This window comes from Oryctolagus cuniculus, chromosome 4, assembly GCF_051225735.1.
Source record: "Oryctolagus cuniculus isolate XC-2025 breed Fujian yellow rabbit chromosome 4, ASM5122573v1, whole genome shotgun sequence".
Taxonomy (NCBI): Eukaryota; Metazoa; Chordata; class Mammalia; order Lagomorpha; family Leporidae; genus Oryctolagus; species Oryctolagus cuniculus.
Genome location: NC_142870.1, coordinates 79,846,071 through 79,864,991, shown reverse-complemented (window position 1 = coordinate 79,864,991; position 18,921 = coordinate 79,846,071). Strand labels below are relative to the sequence as shown.

General features: G+C 52.0%; 1 protein-coding gene across 7 annotated transcripts in view; it reads left to right on the top strand.

Annotated features, from left to right (window-relative positions):
- MYLK (myosin light chain kinase) overlaps positions 1-18,921 on the top strand; it is a 214,543-nt gene that overhangs the window by 17,047 nt on the left and 178,575 nt on the right. For 5 of the 7 annotated variants that reach the window (XM_089331824.1, XM_089331821.1, XM_089331823.1 and 2 more), the window contains exon 2: positions 18,517-18,684. In XM_089331824.1, coding sequence (XP_089187950.1) covers positions 18,520-18,684 — 165 coding nt within the window. In that variant the 5' untranslated portion in view covers positions 18,517-18,519. Of the gene's footprint in view, positions 1-12,351; positions 12,542-17,899; positions 18,037-18,516; positions 18,685-18,921 lie in introns of those variants that run through there. The other 2 variants (XM_070072210.2, XM_089331820.1) reach the window with 2 other exon arrangements.

The following is an 18,921-nucleotide window of genomic DNA, read 5'->3' as shown; positions in this document are numbered from 1 at the left end:
AGGTTCTAGTCCTGGTCGGGGTGCCGGATTCTGTCCCGGTTGCCCCTCTTCCAGGCCAGCTCTCTGCTGTGGCCCGGGAGTGCAGTGGAGGATGGCCCAGGTTCTTGGGTCCTGCACCCCATGGGAGACCAGGATAAGTACCTGGCTCCTGCCATCGGATCAGCGTGGTGCACTGGCCACAGTGCGCCGGCTGTGGCGGCCATTGGAGGGTGAACCAACAGCAAAGGAAGACCTTTCTCTCTGTCTCTCTCTCTCACTGTCCACTCTGCCTGTAAAAAAAATAAATAAATAAATAAATAAATAAATAAAAATCAATCTTCAACAAGCCAGAGATGGATTAAAAACAGATTCTTTAAGCATTGATGATAAAAGCTCCAAGCAACAGCATTCTATTTTGTAACTTTAGAAATGGAGGCTAGTAACTAGTGCATTGTTAATTTAATAGATGTACTTTTATAGAAAAACAATATGGACAGGTGCACTGAGGATTCCTTTGTTGGCCTCATCAGCCCCACCTAGAGGTGCCTCGCTGGTGGCCTGGAGGTCTGCTGGGGAAAAGCTTTATCTAACCTGCCCAAGAGAAAGTGTTTTGACAGCTAGGAGTGCAGCAGCTAAGCTTTGCAGGAATGGCAACAATGCACCCCTCTCCAGTCCTGTACCAAGTCATGGCTGGGATGATACCACATTGCACACCCAGTAAGGCTGGGGCCATGCTGCCCTCTAGGCTGGATACTAAATATGAATAAATGAATGAATGAATGAATGTTACTGCTCTTGTATTAGCAGAGGGAGCCCAGCAGGGTGCAGAAGTAGGAAAACGTAAAGGGTTTCAGGGCTTGTGGACAGACCAGTGGCCACATTGGATTTTTAGCTTATTTAATTTTTATTACTTGAAAGGCAGACAGAGAGAACTTCCATCTGCTGGTTCATTCTCCAAATGCCTACAACAGTCAGGACTGGGTCAGGCCAAAGCCGGGAGGTAGGAATTCCATCTGAGTCTCCTATGTGAGCAGCAGGGACCCAAGTACTTGAGCTATCACTGCTGCCCTCCAAGGGTGCACATCAGCAGGGAGCTGGAACTTGGGGCAGGGTGGAGACTTGAATCCTGGCACTCTGACCTGAGCTGTGAGCGTCCTAAGTGGAAACTGAGTCGTTGTACCAATGCTCATCCCCAGCTACTTTATTTTGCTCCCACTGTTCTGGGCCCTGGGGCCCTCTTTTCTCCCAGCCTCACTCTGGAAGAGGTCTGGGGACTGGAGAAGGGCAGACGCACAAGTTGGCCTCGTCTCTGTCTTCCGTGAAGTCTGGAGAGGAAGAAATAGACATGACTGGTGGAAAGTGAGATGGTTAAAGGAGAAGTTGTGTTGGTTGCCAGTGACGCCCAGTGCTGCCGGTGATAAGAACAGGGTGCTCTTGGAAGCATCACCGAGAGCCCTGCCGAGAGGCCGGAACTGGGGGTGCCCTTGGGAGGAGTCAGGTGGGCGTGGAGCATGAGGGCCTCAACGAGCAGCGTCGAGGGTCACATGAAGACAGTGGAAGTCTGACAGGCACCCCGGCTGGGGCTCGAGTGGGCTCACCTTAGCACAGAGGATCAGGAGGGCAGTGTCCTGGGTTCCCAAGCCTGGGGAGGGCATCTCTGTCCAGGAGACACAGAAGGAGCATCCCTAGTTGGCTGCTCCGGGGAGAGCCAGGGCCAGGCTCAGAGCACGAGGTAGAGGCACCTTGCATTTACAGAGCTGAGGCTAGAAAGAGACTCCAGCACCTGCCAAGTAGCCAGGAGTGAGTGATGGGGAGCAGTGAAGGCCTGGACTGGGCTGAGCTGGGGAGGAAATAGGCAGGTGGCAATGAACCCCCTTTTTGTATTTTCAAACCTACCTCTTCTCCATCAGGCTGAGGGAGGGGTCCTGATGTGCAGGGGCCTCCTCGGGACCAAGAGAGGAGTGCAGGCCTGCATGCTGCTCCCCACATCAGCTTTCCCTGATTTCTCTAACTCCTGGGCCCTTCAGTCTCCAGGGCTGTGTCCCTCCCTCCCTGCTGACTGGGGCAGAGCTTGGCCCCAAGGCCCCAAATGGCACAGTCTATGCTGATGCAGCAGGCGTATGAGTGCTCACTCAGTGCCTGGAGCTGGCATCATGTCCTCGGTTCCTAGTATTCAGAGAGGGCTGATCTCTGAGCACTGGGCCCACCCACACCTGACACTGGGGCCCAGAGAGCCCCAGGCTCAGCAAACTCTGGCTCTGGGCCTGAGGCTGCCCTGCCCCTCTGACACCCTCAGGGAGCAGTGTGTTGAACTCTACCCAGAGAGTGGCCACTTCCATTGAGAGAGAAGCAGGGACGGGGTGGAGAGGGCCAGGGTAGGAGGAAGTGGGTGGTCTTGGTTGTTCCTGCAGCATTTTCATTGTGGGTTGGGAGGAGGAAGTGTCCGCCACTCTCTGACTTTGCACCTTATTTATACTCCCGGTAGGCCTCGTGGGTGTGTCCACAGTGGCAGGTGTGTGGCCCTAGTCCTCCCTGCTATGCTGAGAGCACAAACCTGAGCCCCCTGGTCTGATTGGCTCCGGTGATCAGTGGGCACACAACCATGTGCACAGTTGTGGGCAGTCAGCAGAGAGCCCCATCTTCTCAATGTGCTGCTGTCAGTCTGGGAGGAGACCTTTAAGACAGACATCAGTGGCCTAATAAATCAAGATCTGGAAGATTCCTGTAGACGTGAACTAATGAACTGGAGCTTCCTTGCTGAGAGGTGTGCGTGTGCCGGGTGCCCATGGCTGTGCCTCAGGCCACTGTGTGTCCATTGTGCTTCCTGGTGTGTGAGGCAGAACATGTCACCAGCAGCCTGGCAAGCTGATCTCAAAAGCAGAAGCCACTGGGACTGTCGCATGAGTTCCCTTGGCACCTGCCACCCTGCTCACTGGTGAGAGGGTGATCAGGGTTTATCTGAGCTGCCGTCTGCAGAGCAAAGGGTGGGTGGCTTCCAGGTGCTTGAGCTCACCAGGAGGGTGGCAAGGTGTGCACCTCAGATTGCATATTAGTGCGTGCAGGAGCGACGTGAAAATTTTCTGACCCCCAGAGGTCGGGACACTTTCCCAGCACCTCACTGCTACCAGGCCCTGTCCTTGATATTTGGCTGCTCTGGCCTTTAGCCGGTCCCTTCTCTCTTGGCCTCCGTCCTCTCATCTGTGTCCTGAGACAATGAGCCCCCTGCCTCCTTGAGTTCTCTGAGCAATCCCGTGGCAGAGCCAGGGTCTTGGACTCAGGTCCCTCCCACCTCCTCCCACTCGGAACACCTCTGTCAACATGACTGTGTGTGGGGTCAAATCCAGCTGATAACAGGTAGCTGTTCCTCATTAGCTTTGAGACCTGGGTGGTGTTGCTCCTGCGTCTTCCTTTGTCTCTAGAATGAAAATACTACCTATTTATAGAGTTGCTTTGCCGATTAAAGTGAACTTAGGTAAAACTCACAGTACGGTCCCCAGCCCCCCATAAGCATGGGGTAAATGAGTTATTTTTTAAAATGATCATAGATACTGAGGTTCGTGATCATTTCACTCATATGGATCCCAGGCTTCCTTCCTATGAAACAGTAGGGTTGGGGTGGGCCAGTGCTTCTCCCAGCATTGCCATCGCACAGGGCTGCGGAGCAAGAACACACAGTCTGTGGGCTGGGCCCTGGGGTGTGGCCTGCTGCAGCCTGCAGGCACTTAGGGGTTCTTTGAAATCCTCTATTTATTCATAAAATCTACTCACAGTTGGCAATGTGGGCACTTTGGTTCTAATAGAAAAAGACCTCCCCCAAATCTTTGAGCGAGCTGACGTTCCAGGATGGGGCAGCTTCAAGTTTCCAGAGAACAACACAGCTGTACCCTGGAGGATGGAGGGAGACTGGACAGCTTCAGAGGTCCCTCCCAGTTCTGATACTGCAGATCCTTGGGGCACGTGTGTCTCACCCATACCTCAGAATCCCTAGGGAACCTCAAAGAGGCCGGCTCCCTGTGCCCCCGCCCCTGGTGGGACTGGGCAGGGCCAGTTGGGAGTGGGGCTTGCAGAAGGGGAGGGAAGATGCAGCCCCCTGGAGGGAAGAGTGGAGGAGGAGCAGGGCTGTGCTGCAGTGTGGCTTTCCACCGCCGGCTGGTAAACCTGGCGCGGCTGGGTTGGCAGCCCTCCACCACCCCAGGTGATTTCCAGGGAACACTGAGCCTTTGTTTCTCGTTGGCAGCTGCAGGCTGTGGTGGGAGAGGAGGGCAGGGGGTGAGTGGTGTCCTCCTGGCCATCCTGATGCCCAGCTGGCTGGAGGAGGGTGGAGGAGCTTGCGGAGGGAGCTGTTGGGAAGAGCACAGATTGCTGGTCTGTGAATGGGAAAGCAGCACCATCCTGACTGGTCCCAGAGCATCTCCGTGGTGGGGAGACTGCCTCCTGCTGTGACGTCAGCCTGGCACGGGTCTGCCAGAGACTGGCCAGAATGCGGCTCTGTGCCTCCAGCATGAGGGACTGAAAGGAAGTCACCCATTGGCTCAGGACAAGTACGTGGGGCTTTCAGTGGGCAAGGCACTGACTGTGCATTTGTACACTTAAGGTACCATGACATCTCAGGGACTATCAACACATTTGTTGTTCTGGGCAGTTCCTACTGTGCGTGGTATTTATCACAGTAAGCCTTAACACATCTTGATAAATCCTTTCTGAGCATGTTGCCAAATTGAGCCAGGAGTGTGGATTCCAGTTCTGCTTTATTAATGAGATGACCATAGGCAGGGCACCTGGTCTTTGCATTTCCATGAAATGGGGTTATAAAATATCTCAATATGTTGTGAGTTCCTCCACCGTGAAATATATCCAATGGATTCACATCACTCAGCTCACAAAGCATGCATTTTTTAACAAGTGTATTTAACCGCCTGTATCAGGTGTTGCAGGGCAGTGAACACGTTGACTCTCTGACTATAAAGTGTTGACAAGGTAGTCTGGCAGTGACTTTCCCAGAAACCTCGTTTGCATGTGTGTTCAAATGTGAAGTGAGGGCTTGGTTGGGAAAGCATCTCTAGTTGCACTAGGTTAATGTGACCGAAAACTCTTTTGGTCTCAGTAGCGGAGAGCACTGCTGGCCTCTAGGCCTTGCACCACAGGCCACTTAGTGAGTCTCCCTCAAACTCCTCTTGGCCCGTCCCTTCACCAGACGAACTCTCCTGCTCTTGGATCCCTGCACTGCCACGAGCAGCTCTGCACCGGAGGGCTCCCTGGCCTGCACCACTAGCCAGGGCCCTTGCTCCGTGACTTACAAATGTCACAGGTCCTTGTCCCCAAGTCCGAGGGTGCACTTTGAACCCACATCTGTAAAGTAAGGGAGTGGATTTGGTGACTCTGGTTTCCCAGCCAGCACAGACATTCTGCCATCCAGCCGTAGTCCCGTGTGCTAACAGTAAGCAGACGTGGGAGGACGTGAGCAACGCATGTTCTCTTACTAACTGTAAGTAACCGAGAAAAAAATTAAATCAGCGTAAGGGCATGATTAATCATCCTGTGCTAGATAGGGCAATGTTTGAAGCTGTGTGTAAATGAGCCAGAACATTTAAATGTGGCACCGCTGATTCTTCGCTGTAGTTGGCTGTTATCAAGTACAGCCGTGTTTCACTTCATGTTCAGAGAACGGCAGCAGTAGGGGAATTCTGCAGTCATGCTGACCTCATGGAGTGTACTTATACAAACCTCGATGGTGGACGTGTGTATGGTAACAGCTTACCACTTCGAGGGCCAGCACCTCCAAAACAGCATGAGGTCATATCAAGCACGAGAGAAAATAATGAACAAACAGGATACAGAGGGGGTGCAGCTGGCACAACAGGGCATGCCGTTTTCCAGTAAGCTTTCTTTTATAAGTAGGAAGTGTGCATCTAAAATAATAAACAGTCTAGTGAGTACATAGACCAGTAACGTAATTGTTTATCAACATCAAGTATTATGTGCTATACTTTCTAGTGTGTGTTATACTCTAAGATGAGGGTGTTAGGTTTGTATGTACCAGCATCACCCCAAATATGTGAGGCACCTGCTGTGGCATGGAGTTATGAGGGCTGTGACATCAGCAGGCCAAGGACCGGTCCAGCTCCACTAGCGTCCTGTGGGGCCATCGTTGTATATTTTGGCCAATCTTTAACCAAAGTGGCACGTGCCTGCGGTTGCCATTTGGCGAGGGCTTATTCTGCGCCTGGCATTGTTAGAAATTACTTTGCATTTTACAGTTACAATACACAGGGTATTTTGAGTATCTACTTTATGTCAGGTACTTGAAGTTGCCTCTAATCATATCACTCTGCAAAACAGATTTACAGACTGGCAAATTGAGGTGTAGAGAATTTAAGTGCATCGCCCCAGGTCATTCAGCCGTTGAGTGGGGGAGACAGAGTTCAAGTCCAGGCCCGTCTGAACACCCACCTGTGATGCCTTGCAGGCAGCACCTGGCTCACACTCGGGTAGTGCGTTCATTGTTCCCACTGTCCTAGGACTGGCATTTTCAGTTCAGCTCTGGACTTGAGCCTGGGACAGGAATTGGTCCCCTCTCTGTGTAGCCAAAGCAGCCGACCTGGCCTGGCTCTCCTTCCTTCCCTTCTCTGTACACCTGCCCGAGCTGAGCAAGGATGGAAGGAAAACTAGAAACCCCTGACACTGTCTGCCAGGCCTTGGGCTCTGGCCAGGGGAGGCAGATGGTGTTGATGGGAGCAAGCGGAGGACAACTGCAGACTTGCATCTCAAATCCCAGAGCCTGCAGGCATTGATTAACCAGATTGGCTCATGCCTTACTTTGCTTTGCCCTGTCACATGGGGAGGATTTGGAAAACAAGTGTCCCCAGGTCTTCTCAGAAGGGAAGTGAGTCAGCCATGGTGGTGCCAGTGCCAAATGGGTGGTGGCAACTGCCCCTGACCCACAGAGGTCCCCAGACCTCCACGGATGACATGTGGCTGGTGACAGTGCTCTTCCTGGCCTGGGCTCTTATCAGCATCCACATCCCCCGCAGCCCCTCCTGTCAGCAGTGCCTCCTGTTGCCCTCTGCTTGGAGGACCCCATCCAGCTGGATGCATGAGGCTGGAGACCCACAGAAGCACCCCCTCTTCTCTGCTCTCCAGTTGGCCACAGACCTGATGTGTTCCCCAGGAAATATGCCGCAGGATGCTGACCTCACCCCCAGAACCTGTGGCGGGGACCATGTCAGCAGGCAGGCCTGGGCAGGACCTCTCCCAGTTCCCTTGCACCCATGGCCCTCCTGGCTTAGTGTCCTCTGGGCCTCATCCCACAGGGCCAGCTCCCTAAAGAAACCACAGAGGTGGGGCATGCTCAGGCCAGCCCTGATCCAGAGAGGAAGGCTGCACAGAGCCTCCTCCGGGAGGGGTAGGCAGCAGAACCACATGGCTGCCACCCTTCCTGGCCCTCCCTGGCCTCTCTCCCTAGTGATGGGGGTGGGGAGGCAGGTGCCAGGCACAGACAGGTGCGCCTTCTCTTTCCTCCTCTCCCTCCCCTTTCTGGGTCTCCCCTCCAATGCCACATGCCCTGCTGTGCTGGGCTGCCCCCAGATCCCCAACCCCCTTTCAGAATAATGTAAATTTGAGCATACTGGCTGACTTGGGGGAGGGGAGAAGAGGGCGGTGGCTGGGAGAAAAGGGAGGTGTTCCCAGACTTGGTGAGCCATGATGCTCCCCTACACCCTGCTCTGTTACTTTTGCTCTATGTGTTTGCCACTCTGCTCTGGGACTCTGTGAGCTGTGACCGCAAGTCCTTAGTCCCTTGCCCAACGCCCGGCAAACACAGTAAACTAGCTGTTTTTGGCTCTCCTTTTCCTGTGGCTTCCCCTCAGCTCCTCCAGCCCTGGTCTTTCACTGGACACAGCCCTTGGCATGAGAGGGCTAGCCCTGGGAGCTGGCCAGAGCAGGAGCTGGAAGGACTGCAAAGGTGACCATTCCCCAGAGCCTTGGTGGCCTGTGCTAACGTCTCACACATGTGCCTCAAGGACCATGCTGCCTGCTGTGGCTGCCCAGCCTCTGAAGCCTTGTGGGGGCCCTGCGGAAGGGAGGGCTCTGCTCCCTCTTCTGCCGTACCCCTCCCCACCCCCCTGGCGACTGGTCCTGCTCTGGGCTTGGATCCCCCTGCTGGCATCTTTGCTCCCTGTGCACATGTCCTGTGGCAAGCAAGCCACAGCGCCAGAGACACAGGTGCCCTCGGACAGGAGGGGTCCGTGCCTGGGACCCTGTGGGCCACGTAGAGGGAGGAGCATAGAAGGGAAGTGACACCCACAGGTCACTAAGGTCACACCGCAGGTGGAGTGGAGTAACCCGCGCTGGTGTCCCCCACTCTCGTGCTCTGTCACCTTCTCCTGCTGTCTCCTGACTTCTCCTGTGGCCCCTCCTTGACTAACGCTGCCAAGGTCCTGGGAGCATCTCACAGAAGCTTACAAAAGACAACAGCAACATGAACAGTGGCAGCCACCGTGGTGCGAGCCCCTGCCCGGGGCCAGAGACGAGGCCAGGGCTGCTTTGGATGCCTGTTGCCACCCTCACGGTCGCCATGCAGGGCAGTGGGCATGAGGAATAGCCCCATCTTACAGAGAAAAAGCAAAGGCTTCCGGAGGCTCCGCGGGCCACGGCGCAGCTGGTCCGACTGCAGAGCATGCTGTTCTCCCCAGCATCCTGGGTGTGGAAGCCGTGGCAAAATTCCTGGTACCTGAGCCACTTGCTGAGCTCTGGGGCACTGAGGGCCATGCAGCTGCCCCTTCCTGCATGGCCACTCTGTTCATCTCATGGGGTTTAAGCCCTGAGCCCAGTGGGTACCACTTAGCAGGGGGGAGCAGGGAGGCAATGTATTGGGAAGGCGGGTGTTGGGCACAGGACTTCAGGAAACACATCCGATTCCCGAGATTTCCTTCTGTAGGGAAGTCAGGAGAAGTCAGGAGACCTGCTCCCAAAACGAGTGAGCTTCAGCATGGTTGGTGGAAGGTGCCTTTTTCTAACTTAGTCATAATCAGGGTTCTGGTTCTGGCTTCGGTTTCTTTCGCATGTGACTTATTGCCGAAAGCTTTTCTCAGCCTGTTCTCATTAAATCCCAAATTAAGCAGGAATCCCTGCAGGAAGAAAGCAGCTCCAGGAGACTGGGTCCCACTCATTCACACTGAGAGTGCAGTGGGGTGTGCTTGCTTGATTGTGTGTGTGTGTGTGTATTGTGTCTGCTTTCAAGACAATTTAAAAATAGTTCTGTGCCAAAGCTGTGGGCACTCGGCACTGTGCTGGCGAGCAGGCACACTCCTCCCACCGTGGTCTGCTGCTCTGCTGATGTGGCCTGGCTGACGTGGGCAGCTCGTCTGCCTGCAGGAGCCCAGACACTCTTTAATGTGTTTTCCAAGAGGAAAGGCCCAGGAAGCCCTGGGCAAGGAGAGACGGCGCGGTGGCTCAGGGAAGAGCTGAGCTGTCGGGGACAAGAGTGAGCTGGGTCTGCACACTGCCTCCAGGCTGTTCAGTGGTACCAGCAGGAAACCCAGAGAGAGCACCCCAGGGCAGGGCGTGATTGTGCCCACTTCACAGATGGGAAGATTGGGAAGCAAAGACTAGACAGGAAGCCTCAGTTCTGTTCAAGTTTAGAGTGAGGACTGGCACATGTATGTCTGGAGCCAAAAGACCTGAGGGTCACAGAGGGTAGATTTGTTGTCCTCATGACCTGTGCACCTGCTGCTTTCTTATGTTCTCTAACATTCACAAGATTCCCTATTTAACTAAGCCAAGTGGTGTCGTAGCGGAGAAGTGACTTTTTTAAAAACATTTTAACACAAATTTTATTCATGCATGCATTCTGTGAGTATTTCTTGAGAACTTACTATGTGCTCATCAATATTCTAGGCATTAGAGATGTAGTAGTGAGTGAAAAACACACAGGATCTGTGGCCTGGTGTAGCTTAAGTCCCAGTGGGGGAGACCAGTATTAATAATATGATTATATGACGGCCAATGTGATACTCAGGGGGAAGAAATGAAGTGGAGGTCAGCATTGTGGTGCAATGGGTTAAGCTGCTGCTTGTGACACTGAAATCCATATCAGCCAGCATCCGTTCAAGTCCTGGCTGCTCCTCTTCTGACCCAGCTTCCTGACCATGCGCCTTGGAAGCCAGCAGATGATGGCCCAAGTTCTTGGGTCCTTGCCACCCATGTGGGAGACTTAGATGGAGTCCCAGGCTTCTGGCTTTAGCCTGGCCCAGCTCTGGCTGTTGCAGCCTTTAGGGGAGTGAACCAGTGGGTGGAGGATCTCTCACTCTGGGTCTCCCTCTTCCTCTCCCCCTCTTTCTCTCTCATGCTCTACATTTCAAATAAATAAATAAATCTTTAACCAAAAGAAGGAAAGCATAAAGGTTTGATGAGCCCTCCTGACACAGGACCTGACCTAGTCTTGGTGTCAGTCGATGTTCAGTGTTCTCCATCAGCTGTTGTGTGCTTGGGCAGTTGTTTTGTTTTTGTTTTTGAGTCCAAATGTAGGAATTTAAAAATTGTGTTTCATTTAAACTTCAAGTTCTAGTCCATTTTGCCAGTCTTTCAGGGTTGTATTTAACATCCAGTGTGTTAGGTATTCCTATGTGCTCATGTAGCCTGTAGGTTTGAGAGCTACACTTCCACACTTCCACATTTTGATGCCAATCACTTTGTCCAACTCAAAGGGGCTCTCCAGTCCTGCTGCCTGCCACCACCAGCCTCCATCTGCAAACACTGAGCTCTGAGTTCACCTCTGTTCCACAGTACTGGGCAGCATTGCTTTCCTGGAATCATTTCTTCTTCTATTAGCCATAAAATATTCAAATATTTCCATGTGCAAGGTCTTGCAGAGTCTGGGGCATGTGTTCAGTCTTGGCCAGGACTTCACTAACTTAAAGTTGTTCTTTTCATTATTGTCTGTCCCAGACATCGATTCTCTCTGGTCCCCACGTGTTCATCTGTTCTCTTTGGAAAAAAAGATGGAATCAAATCAGGTGTTAAGTCACCCTCTTTCTCACCTGTCCCTTAAAGCTGCACTCTGCTACTCGTATAAAACCACTTTTCCCTTTCCATTTGTGTATTATAAGAGCAGAAGTGGGGGTGCAGGGCTCTGGGAGAGTCGGGAGACAGGCTAAAGCTGCAGTCTCAAAGTGTGCCCTGGGAACCAGAGGGCCCCTGAGACTCTTCCAGGCCCTTCAAGTCCACAGTATTTTTGCAATAGGATTTTGTTTGCTTTTTTTTCTGATTGTCTCTCAAGTGTACAGTAGCATTTTCTAGTGGCTACAAATACTGTAATATCACAATAGACTAGATGCAGATAGGAAAATCTAGCCATCTTCTATTAAAGCAGACATTAAAGGAATTTGCAATAACTCTTTTTACTAGCCTTTTTTTTCTATTTTGGAAAACATTTTTCTTTCAAACACATTACTAATATTTGGGCTTATTATTGACATTTTTAAGTGAGCTGATACTTCCCAGTTTTAATTTCTAATGCACTAAATCCTGATTGCAGTAACTCAGACAAAAGCTCTTGGGATCCTTAGTGATTTTTAAGAGTATAAAGGAGTCCTGAGGCCAAAAAAAGTCCGAGAACTTCTGAGCTGGAGGATGTGTGTGTGTGTGTGGGGGGGTCTCCTTGGTATCAGACATGACCCAGAGGGCAAGCTGAAGTCCGTGTCGTTCCTGACTCACACATCCAGCCTGTCCCAGGATGTGCCGGGAATGAGATGAGTGATTCCTTTGGAATAGTAGGGAATACCGCCCCTCCCCTGGAGGAGGAGGTGTGCACAAGGCATCTCCTTGCTGCCGCGTTGGAGAGGCTTGGCCTGGGATAGCTCCTGAAGCTGTCCCAGGCTAGACCAGCATTGCCAGGTGCTGTGTTCAACATGAACGCAGCCCGCAAAGCCTGGCTCCGGTCTCGGTCCAGTTCCTTCCCAGAATCGCGCCACTGGAATTCTCAACCCATCTGCTCTCTGGGCTTGCCTCCTACTTGGTGTAATGAAGAGGGAGCTGGGTCTCAGGAGGCTGAGGTCTCAAGAGCCCAGGGTGGTAATCCTAGGCCAGATGTGCCAAGCCCGAGTGGCGTTCCAGGCCAGATGTGAAGCTGGGGGTGTGCCCAGCCCTATCCCAAGGCTCCGCTCTCTGCCCAACAGGGTCCTCCCTTTACTCCACACTCGGAGTGGAATCTGCAGCTCCAAGCAAGCGAAAACCTGTGAGCTTCCACCGCTGCTTCCCCTGGGGGACGCCATTGAGAGCCTCTGCAGCCACAGCCAGAGGTTTCAAAGGTCGCCCAAGCTGGGCGGATTAGAACAACACATCTCTGGCCCGACGGTGAAGTTGGCTGCCCGGCAGAAGGCAAGTTGCAACATCTGCGAGCAGTCAGAACAAAGCCCCTGAACTTTTTCTCTCTGGCCCCGGGCTCCGTGGCGTCCCCCAGCTCCTCCTTCGTCCGCGGCTCCCAGCCGGACCTTGGGCAAGAATCGCTGCAGCCCAGTGCGGGGAAGCGCGGCTGCCTGGCGTCCCGAAGCACGTGAGCGCTGCGGTAAGGTGCCTGCCGCGCACTCGCCTCGCCGGTGTGTGGCCCTGCCCCACTTTGGCCGGCACAGCTGAAGAGCGGCTCACTCCGGGATTAGTGGTGATTAGGGAATTTGTCAGGATTTGTGTGCCTTGCAGAGAGGATTAAGGTGGGCAGAGCGAGCTGTCAGTGCCAGGGGCATTTGCAAGCGGGTGGTTTGGGTGCCTGAGTGTGCTGTGGGTGGGGAGGGTCCAGGGCACACCTCTCGGCCTGCTGGGAGCCCCTCCCTGTGGGAAGGTACGGTTTGTCCCAGAGACCCTGAAGTGGATCAGGTGCTAGGGGATCTTTTGTGGGAAGGGCACAGCTGGGTGCTGCAGACTTGTTCTGCTGTACAACTTGATCCCCCGGGTCTTTGACTTTTTTTTTCCAAGTGTTTCTGCCTCAGAGTTGCCCTCTGTTTTGGCCACAGTTGAAAGCGTTCCATTCTGGGTTCAAGAGACAATTTGAAGTGCTTTTGATCAAATTAAAGTCAAATTAACTCAGTGCTTCTGCGAATGATTAATCAATTACGTTACTCATGAAAGCCTTACTTGGGAAGTGGGCTTTGGCGCAAGCATCCCAGCTCTTGGACCACTGCTCTGTTTGACCTCTGCCCTGGTTTCTTCCCCCCTCTCCCTGTCCTTTGAGCTACATTTTACTAAGTTCCACCACTCAGTGTTGCTCTGCCGATAGGGAAATGATAGACAAAATCACGCAGCCTCTCTGCTTTCCTCCGATTGTAGCTTGATGAAGGACTAGCAGGAACAGGGATGGTTTGGCTTGATTTGTTTTATTGTTAACTTTTTTCCTGATAGAGCATTCCAAATATGTCACTGACCACTCACTGGCAGCATGGCAGGAATCTGTTTGTGCTGATGATGGCTGTGGGCAGGGCGCTGGCCCAAGGGTGGGTGGAGCTGTTTGGTGTGACCGGTCAGCTTGGGACTGGGCTCCGATCCGACCCACGTGGTCATTGAGTGATCCATCCCCAAAGCCTCCTCGAGGGGGGACTAGATGTTTCCCTGCTGTGTGGACTTGTCCGTTCCTTTCTGCACCTGAAGCCAGATCTCTTAGGGATGATAGCTCCTGTGTTCTCTGGAGGCCAAGCCGTTTCCTTCTGATGAGAGCATCTGGGATCCTCAGATTTAGGGGGAAGTTAGGGGGTCTCGGGTCAGGAGATCTGGCAAGGATTGTGCACCTGATCTTACCGCTTCTGGTTTTCAGCCCTCCCCCTGCCCCTGAAAGCAGAGGAGAAAGAGTCTTGTGTCTTCCAAAGTCAGGCCTAGGAGTCACAGGGTAGGCACGTCCCCTGCTCCCCCTTCCTCTGTGTAACTCCCAAGCCTGTACCTACACCTCTCCCATTACTGGAGACCATTTGGGCCATGGGAGCCTCCAGGAAGCCAGCAACTGCGATCAGACCTTCATTTGCTTTCCCTCCCTCCCTCCCTCCCTCCCTCCCTCCCTCTCTCTCTCCCCCTTCCTTCCTTTCTTTCTTCCTTCCTTCCTTCCTTCCTTCCTTCCTCCCTCCCTCCCTCCCTCCCTCCCTCCCTTCCTTCCTTCCTTCCTTCCTTCCTTCTTTCCTTCCTTCCTTCCTTCCTTCCTTCCTTCCTTCCTTCCTTCCTTCCTTCCTTCCATAAATGTTTATTAACTTATTTGAAAGTCAGAGTTAGAGAGAGAGAGAGGAGAGACAGGGAGAAAGAAAGATCTTCCATCCTCTGGTCTACTCCCAAGGTGGCTGCAACCACCTTGTCTAAAGCCAGGAGCTTCTTCCAGGTTTCCCACGTGTGTGGCAGGGGTCCAAGCACTAGAACCATCTTCCACTGTTTTTCCAGGCCTTCAGCAGGGAGCTGGATCAGAAGTGGAGCAGCCCAAACCAGGGCGTGGGCCACAACCCCACCCTGGTTTCCACTTCTTGGCTGTGTGAGCATGGACAAGTGTAGCTAGCTTTTGTGAGAAGGGGATCATCACAGTGCTGGGTGGTTGGGGTCAAGTGAGCAGGTGCTCAGCAGATGCTGGGTGCATGCACCTTGCTCTTTAAATGGCACAGCTAGAATGGACAGGGCAGTGCTGCAGGGAGCTGCCAGTCCTGTGCACCCTCCTCGCCTCTAGCCACTGCTCCCTGTGGATAATTGGGCTGGCCTGGCCTTGTCACTGTCCCCAGAGTCATCACCCACGTCTGCTGGCAGGAGACTGGCTTCCCTCTGGGAGGTGGATGCTGCTGGCCACCGCCTACTGGCGCCTTTCATGCCGCACTGTGTTCTGTACACCCTCTCATCCAGACCCTCCTTTCCAGCTCAGGAGGTTGATGTTATCACTCCCACTAGATGGAAAAGGAAACAGGCTGGGAGGGTCGAAGGTGCTGTGCTCAGCCCACAGCTGGAAGGCAGTGGTGTCTCTGGGTTTGTGACAGGGTCACAGAAGTCTCATCCCCATGGTAGCTGCCTCCCACCTCCCCCAGCCCCGGTGCATCCCCTCTCCTCAGCCCTGGGTCTCTGTGCAGGACATAAGGGCATCATTCCTTCCCTTCCCCAGGTTCCCACACTCAGCTCCACCAAGCACAACACATCCCAGAGAGAGTTGTTCACTGCTGTCTGTCTAGCACTTAGCTTGGCACCTGGCAGATGTCCAATAAATCTGTTTTAATTCAATGAGTGACTATGTCCTGATTTTTATCATTACTGTTATATCATGGCTACTTTAAAAAGGCTCTGCACACACATACACACACACACAAAACACATGATGATGCAAATATGAGAGTGAACCCCAAATGTTGAATCTAGGTGGTAGGGATTGGATATACTCATCTTTTTTCTTTATTTCTATATGTTTGAAATTATCCATAGTAAATTTGTATTTAACATGTATATATTATTAAGTTCATATCATAAGTTTATCTGGAAATACACATTCCTATAACTGAGATTCGAGTATGTTTAACCAATCTCACTGTTGGAGATTTAGCTGGATTCATGGATGTCTAGCTTTTGCTATCAATGATACAATTAATGTTCTTATATGTAAATGTTGGGCTATATCTCTGTTCTTTCCCTATAATGCATTTCTTTTTTTTTTTTTTTGGACAGGCAGAGTGGACAGTGAGAGAGAGAGACAGAGAGAAAGGTCTTCCTTTGACGTTGGTTCACCCTCCAATGGCCGCCGCGGCCTGTGCGCTGCAGCTGGCGCACCGCGCTGATCCGATGGCAGGAGCCAGGTACTTCTGGTCTCCCATGGGGTGCAGGGCCCAAGCACCTGGGCCATCCTCCACTGCACTCCCTGGCCACAGCAGAGAGCTGGCCTGGAAGAGGGGCAACCGGGACAGAATCTAGCGCCCCGACCAGGACTAGAACCCGGTGTGCCGGCGCCGCTAGGCGGAGGATTAGCCTAGGGAGCTGTGGCGCCGGCCATGCATTTCTAAATGTAGGATTACTGGGAAAAGAAATGGACAGTTTTTCACTCTTTTTTTTTTTTTTTTTTTTTTTTTTTTTTTTGCCAACTTGCTTTGCAGAAAGAGTGTAGCAATTTACAACCTCTGGTGGGAGAAGACAAGCATGCCCACCTCACTGTGGTCTCTTCAGCACTGTGCAAGAGTGGTTCAAAAGGTTCATGGAGAAAGGAAATGAAAAAAGTTTATTTGAGGCAAAAAATATTGAAATTCATGCACGGCTCCTTCATAAGATGCTTTTTTCCATGAAGTTTTTGAAGGCCGTTTGTATGCATGGATTTCAAAACCTTTTGGCACCAAAATAAACTTATCCATGTTTTCTTTATTTAAAGAGAGATGCAGACAGAGAGCACTCCCATCCCCTGGTTACCTCCACAGATGTCCACAGTAGCTAGGGGGCTGAGGCTGGGAGCCAGGAACTCAGTCTGTGCCTTGCATGTGGTTGTCAGGAACCCAATTACTGGAGACATCACCTGTTGCTTCCTAGGGTGTGCATCAGCTGGGAACCGGAGTCAGGAACTAGAGCCAGGTGTCAGATCCGGGTGCTCCAATGTGGGATGCATGGGTCCTAACCAGCATCTTCATCACCAGGCCAAATGCCCACCCAAAGTAAACATATTTTTTAATTCTATTTCCCACAAGATTTTTTTAGTTTTTTTTTTTTTTTAATTTATTTGCAAGTCAGATTTACAGAGAGAGAGAGACAGACAGACAGAGAGATATTGTATCCTCTGGTTCACTCCTTAAATGGCTGGGCCAGGCTAAAGCCAGAAGCCAGGAGCCAGGAGCTGGGAGCTGGGAGCTGGGAGCTGGGAGCTTCATCCTGGTCTCCCACATCCCACAGACTTTTAGAAGACCCTTCCTGCATTACCTTTCCATTTAAATGTCAGTTTGGTCAATCAAAAAATAGTAGCTTGTTCTTAATTTGCACCCTTAGATTATAATTGGGTCCAGGCAGTATGTTTTATTTGTTTGCTTGTTGTTTGTGTTCTGTGTGCTCTCCAAGCTGAAACCTCTGCCTGTCTGTCTGCCACGCTGTTTTCTTCTTGTATGTGAAATATTCTAGTTCTTATTTTATCGCAGATTGTCCTCTGTCTCTTAGTGTCGTTGGTGGTATGATTTGACATACTCAACACCTTAATTGTATATGGCAGCAGCTCTTAGCATCTTCTGAATTGCCATCATGACACCTGACCCTCTTCCCATCAGCCCATGCTGCCCGCCACAGGAGGCAAGCGAGCACACTAGTTCACCGTGCATGTAAGGTGGATTTCAAATTTCTACTTGACAGGAAAGGAAAACAAAGCAGACAGAGTTGAAGTCCTTGCCCAGCCCAAAGTACAGCCCAAGAGCACAGCCCAGGTGCCGCCAGATGCCTGGGTTCAAGTGCCAGTTCTGCCCCCTATTGAAATCACTGGGCCTTGGGTTGCTAAGCCATATGAAGGGTGACAGGTCACACAATGTCATCGTAAGGATAAAGTGAAGTGAATATTACTAATAAAGTGCTTAGTACAGTTCCTGATGTCTATGAAGTGTTTGATTTTGTTAACCTACTGCAGTGAGCCTGTGAGTCTTATCATTCGCCAAGGAATTTTGTTTGCAAAGCGAACAAAATATCAGTGAAAGAGAAAGCCAGCTTTGTCAAGCAGAGGATGTGCTTACAAACAAACCTGGTCACTCTGTTGCTTTAATGAGAAGTTCAAGAGATATAGACATATTTTTGTTAAATAGTGTTAAATTTATTTCAAAATAAGCAGACTTATTATATGCCCCAGAGACCCCTGCTCATTTGTGTTGGTTTACCTAACTCACAGCATGGGACTTAGCATGAGACCAAATAGCTATAGAAAATGAAGAGAAAAGTAAAAAACCAAGAATAAATTTTCCCTTCTGTTCAGCAGGTGTTTGTCCCCTGTCTGTGATAGGCCAGGAACCAGGGATTTTGTGATGAGTTAAATGTGGTCCCAGGCTGAGAAGGCTGCCACCTGGACTTGGAACCTGGAACAGGGATACCAAGGATGTGTTGCAGGTGGTGACAGTAGGTGTCTACACAATCTGCCCCTAAAGGTGGGGTGTCCTCCCAAGCCTGCCTCTGTCCCTTCACTCAGCCACAAGTGCTCAGTGTAGATGTCCATTCCGCAGTCATTGCACACAGTGGCTACTGCATACAGGTTTTAGAAGCCACCATATTGTGAAGCTCTGAAAATCAGCTTGTTGCTCTATTCTCATGCCCAGAAGGGAGCAGTGGGCAGATGGGAAGTTCCCCAGAAGGTTTGGGGGAGGCAGCCATGGCCCTGGGAGCTGGGGTCTGGGACAGGCATTGCCATTCCCCGGCAACTTGTGTGTCAAACACATGGAGCCTCTACGTTTCCAGAGAAGGAGTCCAGGGAGACGCTGCCCTGGCTGGGTGCCCACTGCAGCCCCGTGCTGCACTGCCGGGCTGGGCATGCAGGTGTCTGAAGGGACGACAGTGCCATGCTGATCTGATGTCCCCTCGTCCTCTCTTTCCTTTCTGCAGGCCATGGGGGATGTGAAGCTGGCTGCCTCTTCACACGTTTCCAAAGCCTCCCTCAGTATGGATCCCTCAAGAGTCGGCTCCATGCCCCTGACCGAGGCGCCTGCCTTCATTTCGCCCCCTCGGAACCTCTGTGTCAAAGAAGGCGCCACTGCCAAGTTTGAAGGGAGGGTAAGAGACATGTGGCTGGGTGGGGAGGCTGGATAGCTAGGCGGGCTGGATCCGGCAGGAGGCCTGTTTTCATGTGCACCTTCATATGCAGTGAGCAGGGCCACTTGGCTCGTCCTTTTTTGTTTATGGTGGGCTTTGGTCTGTGTTAGAGAACTCAGGGACGAGAGGGATGCTGCACACTGACCATCCTGAGATATTTTGCTGTTAACATGGATTGCATTCTGAGTACATGCTGCC